The following is a 23,116-nucleotide window of genomic DNA, read 5'->3' as shown; positions in this document are numbered from 1 at the left end:
TGCTTCGAATACCCGCTTCCTACGCTATTGTTATCTCCGCCATCACGGCGCCGCCCCGTTTCCGTCTTTCGGCCGAAAAGCGGCCCAAATACGTGCGACGGACATAAGCAACTCCAGGAAACGAGTATAAAATTTTCCGAGCTCGCTCGTCGACTTCAATTCAGATCTGATCCATACATCAGCTCGCACTTTTAGTCTTGCACCTCGTCCCATCTTGCGCAGTGTTCACATCCAGGACACAATCATGAAAGTCCTCATCAGCGGCGCCGGCATCTCAGGCACCGCCCTCGCCTTTTGGCTCTCCAAGCTTCGCTTCGACATTACCGTGGTGGAGCGATTCCCCTCGCTCCGCACGAATGGCCTGCAGCTCGACCTCCGCGGTCACGGCATCGAGGTGCTGCGACTCATGGGTCTCGACGCCGCCTTCAAAGAAAAGGCCGCTCCGGAGCAAGGCATGCAGTTTGTCGACAGCGCCGGGAAGCGCCTCGCCTACCTCGCTGCCAATACCTCTGGACAGGGCAAGCAGAATTTCACCAGCGAGTACGAGATTATGCGGGGCGACCTTTGCCGGCTGTTCCACGACGCGTCGCTGGCCGGAGGTCACGTCAGGTACCTGTTCGACACGTCGATCAAAGAGCTCCAAGACAACGACGGCGACATCACCGTGACATTCTCCAGCGGCGGCGTCGACACCTTTGACCTCGTCGTCGGCGCAGACGGCCAGTGGTCGCGCACCCGACGCATGATGCTCGGCAGCACGGCCTCGCCGGACCCGGCGCTGCGGCTGCTGCCCGGCATGTACGCCGGCTACTTCACCACGCCGCTGCCCATGCAGGCCGGCGAGGGTTTCGACTCGACGCTGTACCTGGCCGGGGGCCGGCGCAGCGTCATGACGCGCCGCAGCGACCCGCGCTTCCTGCAAGTGTACATGGCGTGCAACGCGTCGTCCGGGATCGAGACGGCGCGGCGCGGCGACGCGGAGCGCGAAAAGGCCGCCTTTGCGGAGAGCTACCGCGGCGCCGGCTGGCGCGTGCCCGAGCTCGTCGCCGGCATGCAGGCCTCGGACGACTTTTACTGCGAGCGCATCGGGCTCGTCAAGCTCGAGGCCTGGCGCCGCGGCCGCGTCGTGCTCGTCGGCGACGCCGCGTACTGCCCCTCGGTGCTCACGGGCATGGGGACCACGTGCGGGCTCGTCGGCGCATACGTCTTGGCGGGCGAGCTGAGCCGGCTCAGCGGCGGCGGTGGCCCCGGCGGCGGCGGCGTGGGGGGTGATTCAACCCATGCGACGCTTTCAGACGCGCTGGCGGCGTACGAGGCGCGCTTTCGCCCGTTTATGGACCAGGTCCAGCACGGCGTCGGCGAGGATTCCATGATGGCCAGGTTCATGATGCCGTCTTCTGCAATTGGAATCGCTGTATTGCACATTTGTCTCCGAGTAGTGACGCTTCTTGGCATTCGTCTGTCATCCAGCTCTTTCATGAAGGAAGGCGTCCGCAACTGGGAGCTGCCACGGTACAGTGCACTCGTTGAGAAGAAATGAGGCCCGCTGGCGAGTCTCGCATGGGCAGACTCCTAGTTGAGTCAGGACGAATCCCACTTTGCTTTATCGCATATATGTATCACTAGTCTCGCTTTCCTCTCAATCATATTCTCATTACATGCCGACTCACTCTGCTTTTCGAGGTGCGGATGGCCGCTGTCGTTGCTCTTTTTTTACGGAAATGGTGCAGAGGTAGTGGCCAAGCTGGGAATAGGCCTGAAACTTAGTTCGAGCACTGCGACTCTGAATTATAGACCTCATTCATATTCTATGTTGCCCGATACTGATTTGTCATAAAACGCTCCAAAGATTGTAGTGCGACTAGAGCTGCCAAAGCTAGCACCTTGCCGTATTGATACCCCCAGATCGGAATGCGTCAAGACAATACAACAGTAATTTCCTGCATGTTCGCCCGTTATTACTATCCTACCAGACCCAGACCATACGAGTGCTCGGGTCTCAGTCTCACGGAGGCATGTAACTCGCATCTCAGCCTGCCCAGACGCATCTTTGACATTGTCAGTCTCATCCGTACACGCCTCCAAGTTCTATCTAGAGTAACCCGAGCGTCTGATTCGAAGCCTGTCGTGTTCCTGCTTCTAGCACGCAATATGGTGAAATTCAGTCGAAAACTTGTGACTTGCAGGGGGTCGATTCCTCACGCTGTTGATAGATGGATAGCCGCTGTGAAATTACACTTGCAGGGAAAACTATTCTATATTTAGCGACTCAATGCTCATTGCCCTTCTACCGCAGCTCGACCCTGGCGGAAAGCCCACCGTACCGTACCGGCCCCTGTCAAGTTGTAAGACATCAACATGTCGCGGTTGGTAAAAGACGGAGCCACCAATGACGGTGGTTGTGCTCTGTATTATGTCTTGAATAGATATCCTTATATGTACTTGACACGGCGCCGTGCCATCATTCATCCTAATAATTACGGCCGTTATTTATGCAAGCCAGTCGGCCGCCGGCAGGTAAGTGCTGCTCAGTGCTTTCAGCAAGCCTGCGACCAAACCTCTTTTGGAGAGTTCGCGGCCCTCATTGCTCATGCAAAACAGTCCCAAACGCGTTCACCAGCAACTCCCCCAGCTCGAAATGCCGTGCTATTGAGACGCTTTACAAGTGGATGTCAGGCCCGCATAACTTCCATGGTTCGAATTTATAAAGACGCCGACGATACTTGGTATGAAGGGAAACCCAAGAAGCGGCTTCCCGAGAGTCTCGTAGATGGCCTTGATCGATAGCTCAAAGAAGCTCGTGGTCGATCTGGAACACTCTTTCGACTCCCGATCAAGGCATCGGTACGTGGTGTCGGATTGCGGCACATGCGCAGACTCCCAATATTCAGCACGTGGGTGCTCATACCCAAGAAAGAGGGGGGGTAGATGAGGCACGCCATCTAAACCGGAGAGGTGCATTAGTCGACTTGTCCGAGTATCAAGGTAATTTTGTACGGAAACTATGGCTCACCTTCGGCATGAGTGACCCTGTAGTACGACCCTGCCTCGCTGTCGCTGGTCCCGGACAGGCTGTCGATGTAGTCTGCGAATTCACGATTCCCGACCCTCGGCTGACCGTACGTGTAGGCGCCCGTCGTGTTGAAGGGCCCGTTCTTCAGCCTCGCAAAGGCCAGGTTCGCAATGGCGCCGCCCAGCGAGTGGCCGCTGACCGCCACGGAGAAGCCGGGGTTCTGCTCGAGCGCCGAGGAGACGGCGTCAATCACCTGGCCCTCGATGGAGTTCCACGCCAGCAGGAAGCCCGCGTGGACGAGGCAGATGCCGGGGCAGCGGACCGACGGCGAGATGTACGGTATCGGCAGGGCTTTGACGTCTGTCAGGTCGTCCCTCAGACCGTCGGTCCCGGGGATGCCAATGATGACTTCCCGCGTGCTCTCGCGCAGCCAGACCGCGGCTTGGGTGTCTGTGCTCTGCTGGTTGATGTAGCGGAAGAGAGTCACGTTGCAGTTCGGGTCCGGAGCCGAGCTGCCGGGGTCGGTTGCGCTCAGCCGCGGAAAGGCGGCGTAGCTCACCAGCTTTTCGTATACAGCAGGATCGACTGATTTTTCATGTTAGAATTCCAGCTTGCCTATTTCGATGACACGGGAAATTTATACCAGTTGTTCTTTGCTGTCGTCTCAGCGGGGTCGCCGCGGCTAGAGCGGCGACAAGACCGAACAGGAGCATCCGAGGGCCCATTGCTTTTACAAGGACTCCAGCAGCGTGTAAAAACGATATATGGCAAACGGGCTCACCAGTGGTGGTCAGGGTGCGCAGTTTGTAAATAACAACGGCGTCGCAAAGCCTCTTATCTATCAGACATGTCTCACATACGACCCTCGGGCCATACAGCGGGAGATCAGCGGTGCAGCCGAACTCAACTGTACAAGTCCGTGCAGTCCGTGCGTACCGGCCCGCTGCATCCACGCTTTATTATTCTAAACTTTATCACGTCCGATGCCTCAGTTGCGCGTAAACCAATCATTCCAACAGCCCCTACCGGTGGTCGCGTGGCACAGCAAGAAGTCTGCCACTTGACCATCGACACTAGTCTATGATAGACTTGGAAGCTCGTACTCGGTGTAATAAGCAAGCCCGCGTTCTTGGCTCCCTAACACGCGCCCCAGGGGCCTTGCAGAAAGTTACAACTTGGCCCTTGACACGGCAGCGACGGCGTCGGGTGCCACTCCGCGGAGTGAGCCAAAAGGTACCCGGTCCAAGACTAAGCCTTTCAACCACCGGCACATTTCAACGATCCGACGGGTCCGAGACAGCGGCCCAGAGTGGAAATTTAGGATATCGTATGGCTCGATTGTGTAGCATACAAAGATCAAGTTAGACGCGACGAGAACCAGCAAATTCGTTGTCGCAGTTCAGCTGTGAGAGCTAGAGGATGCTAACACTGCTGCAGACGAGCGCGAATCTGCAATAGAACAGGAAAGGTAGATAGAAGCTACATAGAATCATCGTATTTAACCAAGAATGGGAGAATTTTGTTCAAACATCACTATGCAGTCCTATTGTTCAATCCGTCCAGTGCCTTGGTAGGCCGTTTTTGAGCCAGACTTAGCTTTTCATGTCATTTATTCCGAGCTGAAAAATTCCCTGCATATGCTCCAAAACTCATATGAAAATCTCTATCGAGCTCTATCGTGTTGACAGCAGTCATGGCGCAGATTGGAGCCTGTGGAGGTTTCTCCGCTTCTTCGCACCGTTTTTAATGTCCGACCATGGCCTGATGCAGCTCGGAATACCTCGTACCAACAGGCTTTGCCTCGTCCACAATTTTGCGAATCTCGACCTTTTCGGCCTCGGTCAGCTGGATCCCTCTAGACGCCCAGTTCTCTTCCAGGCGCGCTGCCCGCGTCGTGCCCGGGATGCTAATCATTCCTTGCGCGGCAACCCACGCCAGCGCGACTTGCGCTACCGTGCAGCTTTTGCGTCGCGCGAGCTTCTTGATCTCGTCAACGATTGCTTTGTTCTTGTAAAAGTTTTCGCCCTGGAACTTGGGAGCTATGGTTTGTGCATCATGTTAGTTCTCCAAACTAGTTGCATTCGTCATGGCACACCCCAGAGTGGGCTTACATGTGCGTCGGAAATCATCAGCTGCAAAGTCATCCGGGGACTTGTACTTGAAGTCGTCCACGAGCCAGCCATGGCCCAGAGGACTGTATGCCACGTAGGCAATTCCTAGCTCCTTTGCTGTGTCGATAAGACCATCCGTCTCGTGTAGCGTCTCGAATGCTGAGTACTCGGCCTGCACGGCGTCAATTTTGGCGACTTGTAGTAAGTTAGCCAAGTTTGCATCGGCGCGGCGTGATACGAACTAGAATTCGCCTTTCTCAAGGTGGCAGCAGAACACTCTGACAAGCCGATATATTTCGTCTTGCCGGAGCGACGAAGCTCGTCAAAGGCTCCGATAGACTCCTCCAGTGGGGTATCTGCATGGTTCTGTTAGGGTGCCTTCGTAGGACGATATAGATGTGACCTACTGGGGTCAATTCGATGGAGATAATAGAGGTCAGGGGCAAATCCGAGCCTACTGGTTGTCCCCTCAATCGTTTCTCTTATGTGTGTTGCCGAGTTCGTCACTCTTGGCGTCGGTCCGGAGACGTCAAATCCACATTTTGACGCCACTGTAGCGGAAATTGTTAGATGTACGAGTTACCGCTGTCAACCTTGGTTGCACGTACCAAACAGCTTATCGCGGACCTGATGCTTCCTTATAAAATCACCCAAAAGCTTTTCGTTTTCTCCATTCTTGTACACAACCTATAGTCGCACGAATGAGTTAGAACATCAGCTAATCGTCTGTGGCTTTGATCATACTCACAGCGGTGTCCCAAAACGTGCATCCCAGCTCAACCGCTTTCAAAAGCGTCGGTTCAGCTTGATCCAAGTCGAAGCTACTTCCCAGGCCAAAGTTTAGACCCATGGCACCAAAGCCAGGAGCGACGACTTTAGTGTCGCCAATCTGTAGGTTTGCCGCCATACTTGCAAGTTCAGGTAATTGTCACGTACTTAGTAGTGGATTGCTGCTAGAGTGCCAAGCAGTTGCCAATGCTCCTCGAACTGAGAGACAGATATCGGCGTCCGTTGCGTTTAAATAACGTGCGGCATCGTGGTGTCATACTTTGTGGAGCGTCACACGCATTGACTCTCTCCGCAACTTACATCATTTGTGCAGGCTCTCTCATATGAGCGTGATTTATAGACTCAATGATTGGGGCTGGCTTTCACAAGGTGGCATCTGTCCGCCAACTTGGCTGGAGACTAGGCGGCGATAATGCACTTGAGTGCCTTGGGCTCCGCCCTATGTCCGATTTTTTCTTTAAAAATATCGGCGATACTACGATAGCAAGAGTGGTACATATCTATGCTCCTGCATCGCGATGTGAGGTGTACTAAGATCGGGGCAGATGGTGGCTCGCGATCAAGGAGATAGCTTAGTTATGTCCGAACCCCGCAATGTCACAACAATCTGGTAACATATGTTGACATAGCTGCATGAGATGATAACTACCTACGGAGTACTCATCGGCAATTTGAATTGGACTCACCGGGAAGCTACCTAGATTGTAAATGACTGACCGGATAAGTTCATCCAACGTCGCGCCATTGCTACATCGCCTCGACAGTCTTGCTAGCAGAAGCGAACGAGTGTTTTTTCCAAGACTCCACGGAAACCCGTCATGGTGAAGAGCCACACTGCGTTAGCACTGCCAAATAAGGCCTGAAGAAAATCGTCCGAGGCGGGCGCAGAGTTTCTGTGCCCCAAGAGCTACCTACAGTCTGCTTGTGGGGGTGTACTTGCTCCTTCGGCGTACCATGGCAGCAAGTCGCTTGACCACAATGAAGTTCTATTGTCTACTGTGTCAAACGCTCTGGATTAACTCAGAGTTTTGTTCCGGAACTCGACGTCATTCCCATTGTTGACTTGAGTCTCCCAGCGCAGGTTTGTCAAAACCGCACCCATTTCCAGATCTCCGGGCCAGGACATCAGCATCATGTGAACTGGATCTCTGCTACCTGCATCAAGTGGCTAGCGGCCCGCGGGCACGTTAAACGCCCCAGGATTGCTTACCACGGCGCCCGGAGCCGGCACCACCGGACACGGCAACTAGTCACTTACAAGTGCGGCGTATAGCCGACCGCGGAGGATCGTACTAGTAAATGACCTGAGGTGAATTACAGAGCAGCAACTGCCAACTACTTTGAGTCGTGTCGGGCAACTACGCAAAGTCGGTCGATCGCTCGACAGTTGTAGAAGTAATGGCTCGTTTTCAAATGTTATCAATTATGTGTTTATTACAACATACCACACTACATCTGTCGCCATTGCTTCCCCTGGCCCCGCTCATGTGTCAGAGCACAGTCTATCGCAGCTTCAACTTCGGCGAGTGCTTCTAGCCTGTTTTCGCGCTCGTGATGACGGTACTTAATCTCAGGCGCCCCAGCTTCTTTACCGCAAGATGGCCTCTTGTTTCCAATCACCTAGGCTTCGAAATTTACATACACGTTGACGTAGGCACATGCATGATCACCGGCATCTGTGAAAGGCGCCGAGCCGAAGCCCATTGGCAGCTCACTTGGAAATTTCGAGCGGAAAATCGAAGAACCATCATGGGCAGTAACTTGAAGCACTGTCATTCGACACACCAGGAGCTGAGGTCGCATTCTTTTGGACGCGATTCTGTTGTGACCTGGAGGGTTATCAAAAAACAGGAAAGCTTCGGAGGCTGACAGACTTGTAGGCCATTTGCTGGCTCATTGCTACCAGTGCAGAGCACTTGCAACCGTTTCGGGCGAAAAGCTAGGAATCTGCGGGCCGTTCTCTAGTGCGGCACGGTAACGTCGTAGGCATTGGGGAGTTGTGGCGACGAGAGTGGTTGAAGGCGCAACGTTTACTTAGTGTGCGTCTGTCAATCGTGTTGCAGATTCTGAAATCTGAATTGAGAAAAAGAAAACGCCAATCGCTATGCTTTGCGTAAGTAACTCGTTATGTACATGCATAAAATTCGGCGCCTGCCTTAGGTGATGACATTGATCGGTTCGTGGTAGCATTCTTCCCACTGCGTTTGCCCAAAGTACCAAAAGTCTCGTAGCTTGATGTCGATATTCACGGCGCCGCTGTCTGCGCCCGGTCTCAGGCGCAGAGTCTTCAGGTGCATTAGCAGCCTGTCCTTTTCCTCCTGCGGCGCGTCATGCTTGGCGACGCCGAGCACAGCAATTGGCCAACTGACGCCCTGCGGAAGCGGAAGTTCCTCCATCGCTCGATCGACCAGGTTCATCAGATAGTTGCCGTAGAAGTGACGTCCATTTTCGACCGCCGACGCCTCGTCGGGTGCGGGACTCGCTCCTGGAATTGCGGCAAACTCGGCGGCCAGCACGGGCGGCAACGACAACAGCCCGTACAGGATGGCAGCTGTTTTGTACAAGTCACCGGCCAGTGGCATGCACGGATCTTCGGGTTTCGCGTACGGCTCTGTCCACTCGTCAGGGATAAAGGCTTGGAGAAGCCTGGAGACTTCGCGCGCAATGGGGACAAAGGCGGCGGTAATTGTTGGCTCTGCCAGACACATTGTTCGTAAACGTGTAATTCGGACAATGTCCTGTAGTACAGAAGTCGGGCAAGGCGCAGGGTGGAAGCCCGTGTGCGAGTAGGCGGCGGTGATGTCCTCGGACGACCAGTTGGCCAAGCCCGTGATTTGATTACTAGCGGGGCTTGCCGTGTTGGCAAGCGTAGAGTAACTAAGTAGAATCATTAGCAAAACAAGGCAGCAAGGTACGGCTGGACAGATTTGTGGTAGGAAAGTACATCAAGACGTAGTGAAGGGCCATAGGTGGTACTCTCTGGTCACGCTCGAAAGCAACTTTGACGCTGAGAACCTTTTGTACACCACCGTGCAGCTTGACTAAAGCCGCGAAGCCCTCGACGTGGGATCTCCAAGCAGGGTCCATAATTGAAAGCTATCGCCAGGGGTTAGCACTACGGTATGCCTGCCGAGTCGTCCAGCTCCATGAGGGTGCTCACGTCGATGCTAAGCAGGTCGACCAACCGACGAAGCAAGGTCTCGATAGCGGCGCCCCTTGCTATTCTTGAGTTCAGGTCCTTGATCACGATATCTATGTGTCGGTATAGCAGGGACCAGAGGTGGTTAATGCCCGGAAGGCTGCCCTGTCGAGGCAAGACGCCGGCCTGGGCAGAGGCGTTGACGATGCGGTCGGTGACGACCAAGGCGATGAAACTCTCGCGCGACGTAATTTTCTCGATGTGCAAGTCCGGTTTGAAACTCGTCACAAATATACTGTCGCCTGGATTGTGAAAAGCTTCGTCCTTCAACATGACGGCCCCAACTAAACGATCCACCCAAAATTCACCCCGTTAGCCAAGCAATTTTTCCCCGGGAGCGGAGCACGGCATGGTGTTTAAACGAACAATATTTGATGGCATCCATAATATCGCAGTCAGGGTGATTGGCTCTGGGGGCCAGGATCACCGCCTTGGAGGACGATGCCGGTTCCGGTGACGGCGACGGTGAGGACGCGGAGCTGGAGCTGCCGGGGGTTGCCGCATAGCCGCTGCATTGACGTCCCGTGAGGACGCATCGCTGGCAGTGTGGCTTTCCTTCGTCGCACTTGATGCGTCGGATCCTACACGTCGAACGAACGAACACAATACAGGGTCAGTACGGCAAAGGTCCAAGACATCGCACGACGGGACAAGCAGCGCACTGCCAATGAGGTGGCATCCAGAGGGCGCAAAACTGTCGCATCGTTCCCTCCCTCCCCCCAATGCGTCGCAGGGAGAGGGAGAACGCAACGCAACGCAAAGCAGCCAGCTCTTGGGTGCGTCGCCCTCGGATGGCTAGCGCAGGCTTGGGGGGTGCTTAAACGAACCGGCAAGTAGCGCAGCCAGTCTTGCTCTTTGTGGCCCACCGTTTCTGCCGGGGCGCGGTCGACTTGAGCGGCGCCTCGTGGTCCTTGGCCCGCGCTATTGACTGCTCCTTTAAGTTGCGGACAACCGTCTTGAGATCCATGGGCTGGGTCTGCTGGTGATGTGGAAGAAGAAGAGCAGGGGGCGGGATGGCGCGCGGCGGATGATGGGTAGATGACGGAACGGAGAGGAAAATGGACCATTACTGGCGTGAATCGGCGGCTCGGGAAACTTGAGGCAGAAAGCGGACAAGGTCTGGCTTTTCCCCCTCTCCCTCAGCGCGACGTGGGGCGGCACTATTCTCTTGCTGGTTCGCCTTTGTACTCTCTGGGCAAGGTCCGACCTGAACGCGCTCTGGAGGCCGGAGAGTTTCTTGGCTGCTGAATAGCTGAGGTGAGTGCTGACAAGGTGGGTGGCAAAATGTAACAGTAAATTTTCGCATCTCTTATAAGCGGCCCTGTAATCTGTACAGTCTAGTAGTATAGTTGCGCTATCGGCGTCAGCCTCGTAATGAGCAGCCAGCCAGCCAGCCAGCCGTATCTATAAGAACCACTCCTCCCCCGCTATCCACCCAAGCAAGCTACTGAGTACTGTAGCATTCAGCTGAGCCTAGTTTTGTACGACAAACTGGTCCTTGTGTTCCTTGAACAGCGTCGAACTATCGAGAAGCTGGCCCGTTGACGAGCGGTAAAAGTCCACCTTGAGGTTCTGCGCGTCCTGGAAGCGAATGGTCGCATAGCTAAAGTCGTCGGCATACGCAAATGCGGTATAGTTGGGCTTGCTGCCGACGGCGCTCAGGCCCTCGATGTTTCCCGTGCCACCCGAGACAATGTACATGGGAGCCTTGGGGTTTTGCATGCCAGCAGGATCCTGGGTATTTTTGTAGACAGGGTTGAAACGCTGTGAGTTGTGCACATGCCCAAAAACGCCCAAGTCGACGCCATACTTGTAAAACAGCGGCTCAAAGGCCTTTCTGCACGGCTCGCAGCCATCACCGCCAGTTGTGTACCACGGACGGTGGCCAGCAACAATCACCCACGGAGTAACGGTACGGTCGACGGATGCCAGATCTGCCTCGAGAAACTGCAACTGCTGCTCGGAACCGCCAAAGGGTCCGCTGTTGAGACCAGCAGAGCCGTCGGGGCCGTCCGGTGCCGAGGGGAAATCAGTCTCCGTGTTAATCATGACGATATGTGCCATGCCGTACTCAAACGAGAACCAAAAGGGCGGGCTGGCCAGCTGCTGCGCCTTGTTCGCGCTAACCTTGGCCTTGTCGACTTTAGAGGTCGAGGCAAACGCGCTAGGCATGTTGCCGTTGAAGCGCGTCATGAAATCAGTAAAGTTCTTCTGGCCACTTGGGCAAAGCCAGCTGGTATGAGGAATCTCTTGACACGAGGCTTCGTGATTACCGGGGCTGACAATGTACGGTTTACGAGAGGAGATGGGGGCCAGTTGACCGTAAAACTGCTCCAGAATAGCCTGGAACGCAGTCTTGCCAGAGAAGAGATTCTTGGGGCGTAGCGCCCAGTCATCAGCATAGGCAAGATCGCCTGGATGAATGATGAATTCATAGTCGTCGGCTGTGTCAGCAAGACGCTTAATCGTCGTGTGGTTGAGCGACGGTGGGATGTCGGGAATGACATCGCGCTTTGCGTTGTTGCTCTTAATTGTGTAGCCGTCCTCGCCGTAGACGCCCAAATCGATAATGGCATTGATGGCAAAGGGGGTCTTGTCGCCGGCAACGCGCGGCGAGAGAAACTCCAGCACGGTAGAGTTGGTTGACTCGATCTTGTAATAGTACTTGGTGGCGGGAGCCAAGTTATTCAAGTAGACGGTATGGAACCATGTGCGCGACGATGGGTAGGTTTCGGACTTCGTCGAGCAAGACTTTTGAGTAAGCGAGTTGGACGAAGTACCGTAACTGACGCAGGGGCTACCCGACTGCTGGTACGTGTTCCAACCGACAGATATGCCTAGAAAATCGCGTGTTCATTACCAGTTCTCGACAGCCAAAGTATTGAGATGTGTACACCTACTGTTCGCGCCACTAACAGCGATACGGACCTGCATAGGTGTGGACAGGTCCGAGGGGATGGCTGGCAGGCTGGCGGCAGCCAGGGCCGTGGCAGACAGGGCCGGAAGAGCCTTGACCAGGAAGGAGAGCGAAGGCATGGTGAGCGCGCCTATACTTGGGTTTACTACTCACGGAAATATCTTTCTTGTCGCGCGACGAACTGGCGCGCCTTTATAGCGGACAATACCACCACATTGTTCACCGGCCAGCCGCGGATTTACTGGACCGAACCAGTCAGTTTCTAGGGCCACGAGCTTATCAATTGCAAGACTGAGACCCTCTTCATGATCTTTTAGCGGCTTTAAAAGGACAGCCATACGAAGCTGTCAGACAGGATGGCAGCACACCGTACACGTGCAGTAGTTAGCACCAATTCTACAGCCTCAGGACCTTCCACATCGAGCAAGACTAGGCCAGAGCGGGGGGGAGATGGTTGCTCGCTGGTCTTCCCCGTGCGGTAGTGGCGCCGCCTCGTTGGTAGGTTGGCCAAAGTTGTCCTGGGCGGCCAGCTCATAAATCTGGGCCTGGCAGTTCAGGACCTGGATCAGCGGAAGGTCGCAGGGCCAAGTTTGTAATTGTGGCTTTGTTACTGGCTGTACTGTCCGATCCTGCCCAGGCTCTGCATCTCTTTCGGCCTTGGATTCCGCCTCGGTCCACTGAAATGAACACACGGCTGGAGGAAACTGGATGACCATGCGGTAGCATCATCGTATAGGCACTGCCTAATTAGGCGACCGACAAGAAAATCGGGTGTTGTGCGCATTCAGGTGAGAGCGGCAGAAGAGAAGACCGGCGTCGATCTTGGCAAGTTGAGAATAGAACGCGACGGCCACGGTAAATTAAACTTTCAAGAGATGGAACGAAAATTCTCGCACCACAATAGTCTGGTATTTTTAATTGCGAGGAACGCTTTGATGGAAAAGACCGGGCGTATGATGGATGCCCTTCTGGATACCGAGTCCACTGAATCGCACGTGGTGCTCAGATTTAAACCTTGCTATTCAGTCAAGGCGCGGCTCTAGCGCGTCTGATTAACAAACAATAGCGTCGTGTTGCATGTTTCTAGGCCTTTGGTAATGCGCCCTTCGATAGAGCCGTGAACCAAGATGGCATACAGGTTGTTCCTGGTGCGCATCATGGAATCAACCGTCGGAAGCAGCATCCTGATTGCTACCAGTTACATGCCTAGAGGACACGGTCAGAATTGTGCACCGATTTAGATGAGCTTCAATATACCATCTCCCTTTTTTGGGGCTGCCGGAATCTGGGACTGCTGGAAATGATTGACACATCGAATGAATCATGAGTCCAAAATTCGTGTTCGGATTTTGTTCTTTGAAAATGAAGCCGTCTTCAGGCTATCAGTGAGTTGGAAACGAGCAAACGAAGATGGTGGTCGGTCCACTGGGGGCAGCCTACAAGCCAGATTGATACCTCAGGCACACAGAGCGGTTCCACGGCTTGCCAAGAGACACAACCTCAACCTCAACTGCTATAGTCTATTTTGTGCTGATTCTGTATTAGCACTCGAACTATCTGAATTTCGCATCTGCTCCATCTCACCTTGCTGCTTCGTCGTAGCAGAGGCATTGTCCATCCCAACCAGCCAGCCGGCCACCATGGCACCTCTCGGGGGAAAGAAACGGCGAGTTGGGAAAACGAAAAAGGAAACAACAAAAGAACAACAACCATGCTAGTCAATTATTCAAGGTCTGGTTCACGGTCAAGATCCCATCATTTATTATACGTTTCTCACCGTTGTAGAACAAGTTACACCCTGTTTCAAGCCCAACGTGAATCTAGGCTCCAATAAGTGGGTCTGTATTTCCATTTTTGCAACTTCACATAATAGTCTTGAGTGCATGCGACCAGCCACATCTCAGCCTTACACCAAAGAAGATATTTACACTCACTTCATCCAAACTTACAATGCCTGAGAGAGGAGGCAGGGATGGGCAGCGCCCAGATCGCCGCCGAGGAGGTGGTGGCCGCGGTGGAGGACATGGCCGGGGCGGCAGACGCGGCGGCCGGGGCGGCGGCGGCGGCGGCGGCCGTGGTGGTGGCAGTGGTGGTAACAACAGACCGGCCCACGGCACGGATGCTCCCCTGTCCATGGACATTGACGAGACGCCCAACCACGCTCCGCCTCCTGCGCAGTCTGGTGGTGGTGGTGTCGACGGATCATACAAGCCGCCCCTGACAGAGGCCGTCCCGCTCGACACGCCTCGCTTCGCAGACCTGGCCGGGCAGAACCTGGTACACCCCAAAGTCATCCAGACCATCACCGACGACCTCGGGTTTGACCACATGATGCCCGTGCAGGCCGCGACGCTGTGGGAGCTGCTGCCCCCGAACCGCAGCGACTGCCTGGTGCAGGCCAAGACCGGCACCGGCAAGACGGTGGCCTTTCTGCTGCCGGCGCTGCAGACCATGCTGAGCAAGACCCGCGGCGCCGGCGCGAGCCGCGACTCGGCGGTTTCCCTCCTCGTCATCTCCCCGACCCGCGAGCTGGCCATGCAGATTGCGCAAGAGGCCAACAGCCTGCTGCAGCGCCTGCCGAGCTATCGCGTGCGCGTCGCCATCGGCGGCACCAACAAGGACCGCGAGGAGCGCCAGATCCTCGACGGCTGCGATGTTCTCATCGCCACGCCCGGCCGCCTCATCGACCACATGTCCAACGAGGACATCATCTACGCTCTGCGATCTCTCGACACCCTGGTGCTCGACGAGGCCGACAGGCTGCTCGACATGGGCTTCATGCCTGCGCTCCGCGAAATTGTCGGCAAGCTGCCTGACCGCAAGCAAAGCCCTCGCCAGGGGATGCTCTTCTCCGCCACCATTGCGCCGCACGTCAAGCAGGTTGCGGGTCTCGTCCTCGTGCCGGGCTACAAGTTCATCTCCACCATCCCCGAGGGCGAGGCCAGCACGCACGAGCGCGTTCCGCAGCACCTCGTCAAGGTCCCTTCCTTTGCCTCCGTCTCGGCCGGCATGGTCGGTGCCGTCCGTCAGGAGGCCGCCAGGGAGGCCAACTTCAAGGCAATCGTCTTCGCGCCGACGGCGGCCATGGCCGGCCTGTACGGCCACGTCCTCTCCCAGATCCCCGGCCTGCCGCCCGTGTCGACGCTGCACAGCCGCATGACGCAGAACCGCCGCACAAAGGTGACCAACGACTACCGCGACGCCAAGGCGGCCATCCTCGCCGCGACCGACGTGATTGCGCGCGGCATGGACTTTCCCGGCGTCACGACCGTCTTCCAGGTCGGCATCCCCTCGGAGAAGCAGAGCTACATCCACCGCCTCGGCCGCACCGCGCGCGCAGACGCCGAGGGCAAGGGCATCTTCCTCATCGCCGAGGCCGAGTCCTTCTTCCCGCGCTGGACCCTCAAGGAGATCACCTTTGTGCCCCAGGACGCCGACCTGTCTGCCGAGCCCGAGGTGGCCCGCATCATGGGCCTGATGGACGAGGAGGAAAAGGGTCAGATCTACAAGGCCTGGCTCGGCTACTACAACAACCACATGAAGGGCCTGCGCTGGGACAAGGAGGAGCTCGTCCGCCAGGCCAACACGTACGCGCGCCAAGGCCTCGGCACGCCCGAAACCCCGACGATCCAGAGAAGCACCGTCGGCAAGATGGGTCTGCGGGGGACAAAGGGCCTCAATGTCGTTCCGGATAGGCCTAAGGCGCCACGAGGAAGAGGAGGCCGCGGCGGCAACTAAAGAATTAACAGCACAGGAACCATGAACGGGAACCAATTGTGACGAAGCGAAAAGAAGAATTAAGAGAAGGATTATTCTTCAAGTCATAGGAAAGTGTACAGGGAAATAGGTTTGGGCTTTTGCTTTCTTTTATCGGTGTAACAAAAATAGACGACGCTATCAAACTAATTCAAAGCATGATTTCCAAAAGTTGTAGCCAATAATTCCGTCGCATATATACATGTTTACAAAAAAAAAAGGTCTGTTTAGTGCAATCCACTCTCGCCAGTCTCTGCCATGTACTTTTGACAGCTGACGAGAATGCGAACCTGCTCGCCAATCTCGTCGAGCCGGCCCAGAACTTTGCGGTTGCCGTCGGTGAAGCCCAGGATGCAGTACGGGATGCCCGTCTCCTCGCAGAACTGGCGGACCAAGACCTGGACCTTGCGCAGGTTGTGCCTGGGCACGCGCGGGAACAGGTGGTGGACGACCTGGAACTGCAGGCCGCCGTGGACGAAGTCGAGCCAGGCCGGGCAGTCGACGTCCATGGTGGTGCGCAACTGGCGCTGGGGGAAGGACTCATCCTCGCCGAGGTCGGCCGTGGACATGCCCCAGTGGGAGAGGGTGATTTGGACGTGCAGCGGCATGGTGATGATGTGCGAGACGAGCACGTAGAGGACGCGCGTGCGCCAGTCAGGTAGCGTGCGCAGCAGCAGCAGGTAGCCGAACACGAACCAGTAGCAGGCCATGAAGACCATCTCGGTCGGCCGGATCCACCAGGCCTTGCTGCCGCCGAGTTGCGATGGCCGGCAGATGACGTGGATCCAGGAGAGAAGGTACAGGTTGAAGCGCGCGATACCCATGATGGGGTAGTAGGTGTACTTTTGCCAGGGCACGAGTATCTCGGCCGCGCGGTCCCAGACAAAGGTGAAGTCGTAGTAGGTGGAGCGGATCGACTTGAAGAACGACGGGCAAGTGGCGAAAAGGGGAATGTTTTGAATATCGGGATCGTGTTCCTAGACAAGCGTTAGAAAATAGAGGGCGACAAGGATGGGGTCAACGGGCGATGCACATACAGGCTGGTTGGTGATGAGGTGGTGAACATTGTGGCTGCTCTTCCACCAGCCGATAGAGAGGCCGCAGCAAAAGTCGGCGATAAACATGCCAATCAGAGTATCAACCTCGAAAATCTGTGTGATGGCCCGATGGCCGGCATCGTGGGCTGTAAACATGATTTGGTGCTGAAGTCTTGTGTGTAAGCGCAAGTTCAAGTATACCCTGATGAGAGCGAAAGGGACCTTACCCAGAACAGTCCGAGGAAAAATGCCGACACGAGATACCAGTTCCTGTACAGCGCATACATGGACACGGCAAAGAGTGCGACATAGCGCACCATTTCCTTGCCGTACTCTAGATATGGGCACTCGTACAGGCCCTGCGCTTCAATCTGCGCATGCAGGTTCATGTACTTTTCGTTGATGGCCAGCTGCACGTCTTGCGAGAGCGACGGAAACTCGTCCATGTCGGTCTCGCGATGCTTCTGGATGGCCCATTCGGTATACTGCGCCGGGGACATGTGCTTGCGGCCGCGCGGCAGCAGGCGCGCCGCCTCGAGCGCCTTCTCGTCAATGATGGCCGGCGGCGGCAACAGGGGTAGTACCGGGCTACCGCCGCTGGGAGACGGCCGTCGCGAGCAAGACGCCGGCTTTGTTGGCTGGCTGCCCGTCTGGAGGCAGCCAGCAGCCGCGGACTTTTCGGACACGGAGCCAGGGCCCGCGGTCGACTCGACGCCCACGACGCCGACAAGATCCATGTCTGGCATGTGTTTCTCCGCAAGAGCCTCATCCGCGGAGGACGTGGGCGTGACGGAGGGATCGCTCGATGATGCAGCCCTGATTGGTGGTGTCATGTTAGTCCATGGACCCGTTGGCTTCCGGCCGATCCGAAAGGCCTTCATAGTCTGGAGCGTATGGGCCGCGTGGTATCTAATTAGAAACAAAAGGGAGGAGTCAGCTGCGATGCACCGCGAGTTTTCTTTTCTGCAAGTCACTAGGCTGAGATCTAGAGCGGAAGCAGATTTCCCCACCAAGATTAAGCTTAAAATCGCTTCGTGAGTTCGCCCCAGACTAGAGGCTATTCCGCAACGGCAAGCTAACACCACGTCACAGGACACAATAGGAAGCAATTGGCAGCCATGACAGAAAAAAAAAAGGGAGCATAGGAAATTTTGGCAGGATTATTTACAGAGTGATTTCGCTCGTCGCATCTCTTCCGATCATGTGTCGAATAGCAAGGTCACCGCCCGGGTGAAGTCGCAACCACGAGTTGAGTCGCAGCACATAGTCTTGGAAGATGACGACGGCGTCGCCATTAGCGACCATGGCCTCAATGGCCGGTCGAGACAGTACAGTATCGCGCCCCATATTGGAGAGCGGGTGTTATTTCGGAATCACCAAAGAGTGAGGGATATTTTGTCGCCGGCCAACGCGGTGTTGCAAATCTCGAGTAGTTTCGGGGGGGTCTTGATGTCGGTTCGCCAACAAGATTCTGGCAAAGGAATGTCGAGTGGAAATGGAAAAGCAGACAGGAAAACAGAACCGGACAAAAAGGAATGATTTGTCGACGATTAAGAGGAGAAAAGGAAACCAATGAGTGAGCGAAGGCGGCAGGAGAGAGTGTCTTTTTACGAAACGACGGGACGACACGCAACTCAGCGCCCCCCTTCTTGCAAGGAGGAGCGGCGACTTCCCACTCTCAAAACGGTAAGCTGCAAGGCCAAGCTTGGCTGAACAGGAGACGCCCGCAGCAGAACCCCAAGCAAGCGATCCATGAACTCGCCGTCAATAAATTGGGGAGGGTCTCCAACCATCCAAACCATTCCCCACGAGCAGCCAATCTCTGCTGCCGCAGCAGAGAATCAAGCAGCCACGGTACGGGGCTGTCAGGGACAAGAAAAAGACCGGGGCACTTGGACGGCTGAAATCCTCGCTCTCTCTCTCTCTCTCTCTCTTCCTGCTTGGGCGTTAGAACCAGTCAGGACGTGCAGACGGGGAGGCACATCTGAATTGGGATAAACGCGCGTCCCCGGCTTTCAATGGATCTCGGTCTTGGAACGAGGAAGAGCCAGCGGAGCCAAGAATAAGAAAAAGTATGGAGAAGGAACTGAAAGGGGCGGGACCAGACCCAAGCAAGGACCCTGAAATGGACTGACTCCTGCCAAGACGGCATGGTAGGCACAGGACATGTTCTGATGCCAAAAGAGTCTTTGGCCCCCTCCCTTGCAAGTCGAGGGAAAACTAGGGGAACCACGTGGGAAGCGTGAGAAAATTTGTGTCGACTTTTTACCAGTATGTCTCTAAAAGCTTGTTTTCCTCATTGCCCTTGCCTGTCTAAGTACTGTTTCTCCTGCGTCTCGGTGACCAGTCTTGCGACTCATGGAACCGAGCTAGCCAAGCGTATTTACTATGGGGGGGAAAGGTATGCCCCAATCATTTGAGATGCATTGGTGGCTCTCTCTCTATGTTGGAAAAGGATGATCCTTTTGAATTCTACGCCACATAGAATCCTCTCAAAAAAAAAGAAAATGGAAACGTACCCACGGACGAGATGGTGATGGCTGATTCGAGCCCGCTCAGCAACGGCTCACAGAGATGGAGCCCGCAAGTGGATGCGCTGCATTGGCCATGATTGGCAAACCTACTCAGTATGTGTCCTCTCTCTCTCTCTCTCTCTTTCCAGGGAAATTTTGGGATGAGCTGCTTGCAGGGATTAGACCTGTCCCCGTGTCGTCTACCAGTAGTGTCCAGCGTTTATCGCAACGAAGAAGCAGAAGAAGCAAACTCTTTGACCCGGTGTGTATTAGTAGGTAGCTAAGGATGGCGATGACGAAAGCTTGGTCGCAATTGGACCGATGGCGCGTCTGTTGCACTGCCTGGTTTATTTTTGGACTGGTCAGGTAGAGACTTGTTGCGCCCGTCGACCATCAGCCATTGGACATACTTACTTGCTGACACTCTGCTCTGCCACTCTTTTCTATTAGTAAAAGACACATTTGGTTTGCTTCAAGGGACATCTCAGCCGTGCCCCCCCAGCCCCCCTGGCTGGGTCGGAACGGTTCCCTTATTTCGAAAAGTTCCAGTTTTTGTCAGGAACATGCGAGCAGGGACATGGCCTGGATCGTCGTATCTGGGCCCTACTAAGTACTTGCAAACGCCATTCATCCACATCCATGTACGGAGTACGGGTACTGAGTAAGTACTGGTACTGAAGGTAAATACTTATTACCCCTGTTAAATACAAAAGACCTTTTGTTCACACAAAAAAAAATGGCGCTCTGAGGAATTAAAAGGCGCTCGTTGCGCCACGCGCGACGCGGCGCCTCGTTTGTCCAATGCGCAAGCCACCACCACCACCTTGGCTGGGACGACATACCTCATTGGTAACGCGGATCCGAGACTGCGCCACCACGGGGCGGAAAACCAGCACTGATACGCAGGCCGAGCTAACCAGTACGGATAAGTAGCCTCTCTCTGCTTTGCGCGCATGGGTTCGGTCGGATCGGATGCTTGTCGATATGCCCAATTATATTAGCAAATATAAAAGGAGGTCGCAGCCGTCCTGCAACTGTGCGCCCATCGCGCGGCGACATGCCCATCTCCCATTTCGTACGGTTACATGCTGCAGCCGGCGAGTTTTACTCGGATGCTCATGCAGGTACGGATTAAGCACGGCGAATCACTGTCCCGGTCACAAAAGTCAATCCCCTGCATCTCACGGTTGCATGCTGCAGGCAGCGAGTTTGTCGGATGCTGATGCAGGTACACGGTCAATCAGCCCGTCTTCGTCACACAAATCATCACACCGTCTTTCATCCACGGCCCCCATTGTTGGTTCATCAGGTGTGGTATTTTATTCATGGTATATATAGTCTCTTCAACTATGCCAAACAAGGCAAAGGCCGCCGCGACAAAGGAGATGAAAACAAAAGAAACCCAAATGCTGTCCTGAAAAAAAAATCGTGTAATATCAAATGTCCGTAAATGCATGCCAAATGCATCGTCCAGGGGAACAAGCCACTGCAATTCCCGTCATTCATCATCTGAAAATATCATTCTCGTGTCGTATCGCTCAAGCAGCAACGGCGTTGGCGGTAGTCTGTAGAGGAGTCTTCTCGTCAATGTTGAGCGAGTCGATGGCCTTGGCAGTGGCTGCCAGCTCACCGTCGTTACCGGCGTCGACAAAGGTCTCCTCCGACTTGACGGTAGCATTGTCGCCGACCTTGTCCTCGGCGGCAGCGGCAGCCTTCTCGTCGTCGTACCAGGCAACCTTCTTGCCGCCACGCATATTTCCATTGCGGTCGTACAGACTGCGAGCACGGATATACGGGTCCAGCTTCCAGTAGTTGGCGCATAGCTCCTTGGCCAGGCTGGCACGTTCGGCATTGATCTCCGGGGTGGACGCCTCAACCCACTTTCTCGTGGCAGCCTCGAACCGCTGGCCAATCTGCTTACGCTCCTCCTGGAGACGGTCCCGGGTAGCAGTATCCTTCATAATGTCGTTTTCACCCTCGACCGGCTCCACGTACTTGTACTCCCAGTCCAGGTCACCACCCAGTTCCTTGATGAGTCTGTCGGGTGCAATGTGGTTGGTGATTCCGTCGGCGCCGTCGCGGCCGTTGGTGAAGTGCACCTTGCTGGCAACGACGGGGTCTAGCCAGCCATGAATGATCTTCCAGACACTCTTGAAGACCCATGGGGCGTTGTGGACGAGAATTACGCCCAGAGACTCGGGGTAGTTTGCCTCGAAGGACTGGATAATGTACTTGATGGGCACGTAGTCAAGGTTGGCGAGGGTGAAGCCCGTCAGGTCAAATACCAGGCAGGCGGTCTCAATCGGTGGGTTCAAAACCATGCGGCCAGTCTCGATGTTGTAGACAATGAAGCGTTCGAGAGCCTCGTTCTTGCCATCAAAGGGCTTGTGCAGACGAGCGCGGACGTAGCTAATAGGACGGCCCAGCTTGTCGGTACCGTGCAGGAAGCCTTTGCCCATGCGAAGCTGACGCATAAAGTCGTGAGCGAGAACTTTGGTGTTGGGGTCGGAGCTCTTCTCATCACGAGCGCCGCCGGCCTCGCCATTGTACATGATGTCAGAATCGACCTTGGACTTGGTCGAGCGCCAGTCCATGGCGGAAAACATCATGATGATGCCGCGATCGACTTCCCACTTGCGGGCACGCAGAAAGCGCAGAGCGAGCGCATCCGGGTGGTCATGCTTGACAGCCTCGAAGATCATGGACCGGGCAGAGTCGGCAGAGTGCTTGCTAAGCATCTCCATGAACTGCTTGCGCAGACCAAACTTGTCATTCTCGTCGGCGGCACCGAGACCAAGTTGCTTCTCAATGAGGGCCACGGCATTGTTGTCTTCGGTAGTAGCCTTCTTGCCACCGCCAAAAAGGCCGAAGCGAGACTTTTGAACGGGGGCGGCTGCTTGAGTGGCGCAGTTCTTAAGCGCGGCCTGGATCTCGGGGTCTTTGGAATCGTACAGGTCGTAGAGCTTGAAAATGGTGCCCCAGAACTGACGGAGCTTGGTCTCCTGCGCGGCGGTCAGGTTGCCGACGTTGCCTTCGGGGATAGCGGTGCTGGACATGGTGACGGATGTAGTTGGTGTGATGATGGGTAGGGGTATCTAGTGATGAGGTTTCTTTCGAAGGAAGCAAGCAACCGCGATAGAGATGGTTCACGGCGCACCTGGTGCAGCGAGCAGAAAAGTGATGTCTTAGGAGGGAAGGGGGAGAAGAGGCGAAGATAAGTCTGGTATCAATCAGAAGGTTTAACACGGCTCAATGCCAAAAAGTCACTGTGTGGGGTCAAAGCAAAAGCAAGCTTTACAATGTGCAAGCTTCTTTCTTTGTCCGTCGGCTCAAAGAGATGTGACTAGAATAAGCGGGAAAGAAAAGAGAAGCAAAGAAGAAAACGACTTTGCGCTGAGAAACCAAGTCGAGGCAAGAATCAACGGCGTTGTGGACTAAATATACCCCAAGGAGGCTCGGAGGGTTGGATTCTCCAAGTACGGAATCGGGGGGACTGTTGCGGGTTGGCTGCCGAGGCTCCCACTACAGCGAGTAGCATATGATGGGATCGTAATGGCCTGGACAAAGCTCCCGCAATGTCATTATTGGGCTGGTGGTGGTCCGGTCCACCGGATTGACGCCACTCTTTCTCCAGAGCACGGTTTAGGCTATACCAACTTGACCACAAACCTGGGAGTCGCCAGGTGATGTGCGCGGGGAAGGTCGGGGGAGTGCGGGTGCATTGGTGGTGGGTTGGGGAAGCCCCGGAGCCCCAGGAATCCCAGGATTTGCCCCAGAACAG

The 23,116-nt window shown here is 55.2% G+C and overlaps 8 protein-coding genes across 8 annotated transcripts; 2 read left to right on the top strand and 6 right to left on the bottom strand.

The window, feature by feature from the left end:
• Window positions 1–244: 244 nt before the first annotated feature.
• On the top strand, window positions 245–1,540 carry V2A60_002306 (uncharacterized protein; the record flags this gene model as incomplete). The annotated part of the gene is made up of 1 exon (XM_083253657.1): window positions 245–1,540. One exon carries the CDS (start codon window positions 245–247, stop codon window positions 1,538–1,540), a length of 1,296 nt encoding a protein of 431 aa, XP_083109783.1.
• A 1,462-nt stretch (window positions 1,541–3,002) lies between these two features.
• Window positions 3,003–3,738, bottom strand: V2A60_002305 (lipase family protein; the record flags this gene model as incomplete). Its single annotated transcript, XM_083253656.1, has 2 exons — window positions 3,003–3,598; window positions 3,657–3,738. The coding sequence occupies 2 exons, from the start codon at window positions 3,736–3,738 to the stop codon at window positions 3,003–3,005; spliced, it is 678 nt and encodes a 225-aa protein (XP_083109782.1).
• Window positions 3,739–4,756: 1,018 nt separating this feature from the next.
• V2A60_002304 (uncharacterized protein) lies at window positions 4,757–6,031 on the bottom strand (the record flags this gene model as incomplete). The annotated part of the gene is made up of 6 exons (XM_083253655.1): window positions 4,757–5,052; window positions 5,125–5,319; window positions 5,367–5,480; window positions 5,532–5,675; window positions 5,733–5,811; window positions 5,873–6,031. The coding sequence occupies 6 exons, from the start codon at window positions 6,029–6,031 to the stop codon at window positions 4,757–4,759; spliced, it is 987 nt and encodes a 328-aa protein (XP_083109781.1).
• Window positions 6,032–8,069: 2,038 nt separating this feature from the next.
• On the bottom strand, window positions 8,070–10,079 carry V2A60_002303 (Zn(II)2Cys6 transcription factor; the record flags this gene model as incomplete). Its single annotated transcript, XM_083253654.1, has 5 exons — window positions 8,070–8,790; window positions 8,858–9,009; window positions 9,074–9,396; window positions 9,479–9,693; window positions 9,940–10,079. The coding sequence occupies 5 exons, from the start codon at window positions 10,077–10,079 to the stop codon at window positions 8,070–8,072; spliced, it is 1,551 nt and encodes a 516-aa protein (XP_083109780.1).
• A 506-nt stretch (window positions 10,080–10,585) lies between these two features.
• V2A60_002302 (Metallo-dependent phosphatase-like protein) lies at window positions 10,586–12,148 on the bottom strand (the record flags this gene model as incomplete). The annotated part of the gene is made up of 2 exons (XM_083253653.1): window positions 10,586–11,949; window positions 12,013–12,148. 2 exons carry the CDS (start codon window positions 12,146–12,148, stop codon window positions 10,586–10,588), a joined length of 1,500 nt encoding a protein of 499 aa, XP_083109779.1.
• Window positions 12,149–13,979: 1,831 nt separating this feature from the next.
• On the top strand, window positions 13,980–15,767 carry V2A60_002301 (P-loop containing nucleoside triphosphate hydrolase protein; the record flags this gene model as incomplete). The annotated part of the gene is made up of 1 exon (XM_083253652.1): window positions 13,980–15,767. One exon carries the CDS (start codon window positions 13,980–13,982, stop codon window positions 15,765–15,767), a length of 1,788 nt encoding a protein of 595 aa, XP_083109778.1.
• Window positions 15,768–16,012: 245 nt separating this feature from the next.
• V2A60_002300 (fatty acid desaturase-domain-containing protein) lies at window positions 16,013–18,169 on the bottom strand (the record flags this gene model as incomplete). Its single annotated transcript, XM_083253651.1, has 4 exons — window positions 16,013–16,762; window positions 16,823–16,987; window positions 17,050–17,638; window positions 17,991–18,169. The coding sequence occupies 4 exons, from the start codon at window positions 18,167–18,169 to the stop codon at window positions 16,013–16,015; spliced, it is 1,683 nt and encodes a 560-aa protein (XP_083109777.1).
• Window positions 18,170–20,873: 2,704 nt separating this feature from the next.
• Window positions 20,874–22,391, bottom strand: V2A60_002299 (CRAL-TRIO domain-containing protein; the record flags this gene model as incomplete). The annotated part of the gene is made up of 1 exon (XM_083253650.1): window positions 20,874–22,391. One exon carries the CDS (start codon window positions 22,389–22,391, stop codon window positions 20,874–20,876), a length of 1,518 nt encoding a protein of 505 aa, XP_083109776.1.
• Between the last annotated feature and the right edge of the window lie 725 nt (window positions 22,392–23,116).

This window comes from Cordyceps javanica, chromosome 1 (genome assembly GCF_051103115.1).
Source record: "Cordyceps javanica chromosome 1, complete sequence".
NCBI lineage: Eukaryota > Fungi > Ascomycota > Sordariomycetes > Hypocreales > Cordycipitaceae > Cordyceps > Cordyceps javanica.
Note: the sequence above shows the minus strand (reverse complement) of the source record. Positions and strands in the feature narration are given on the sequence as shown.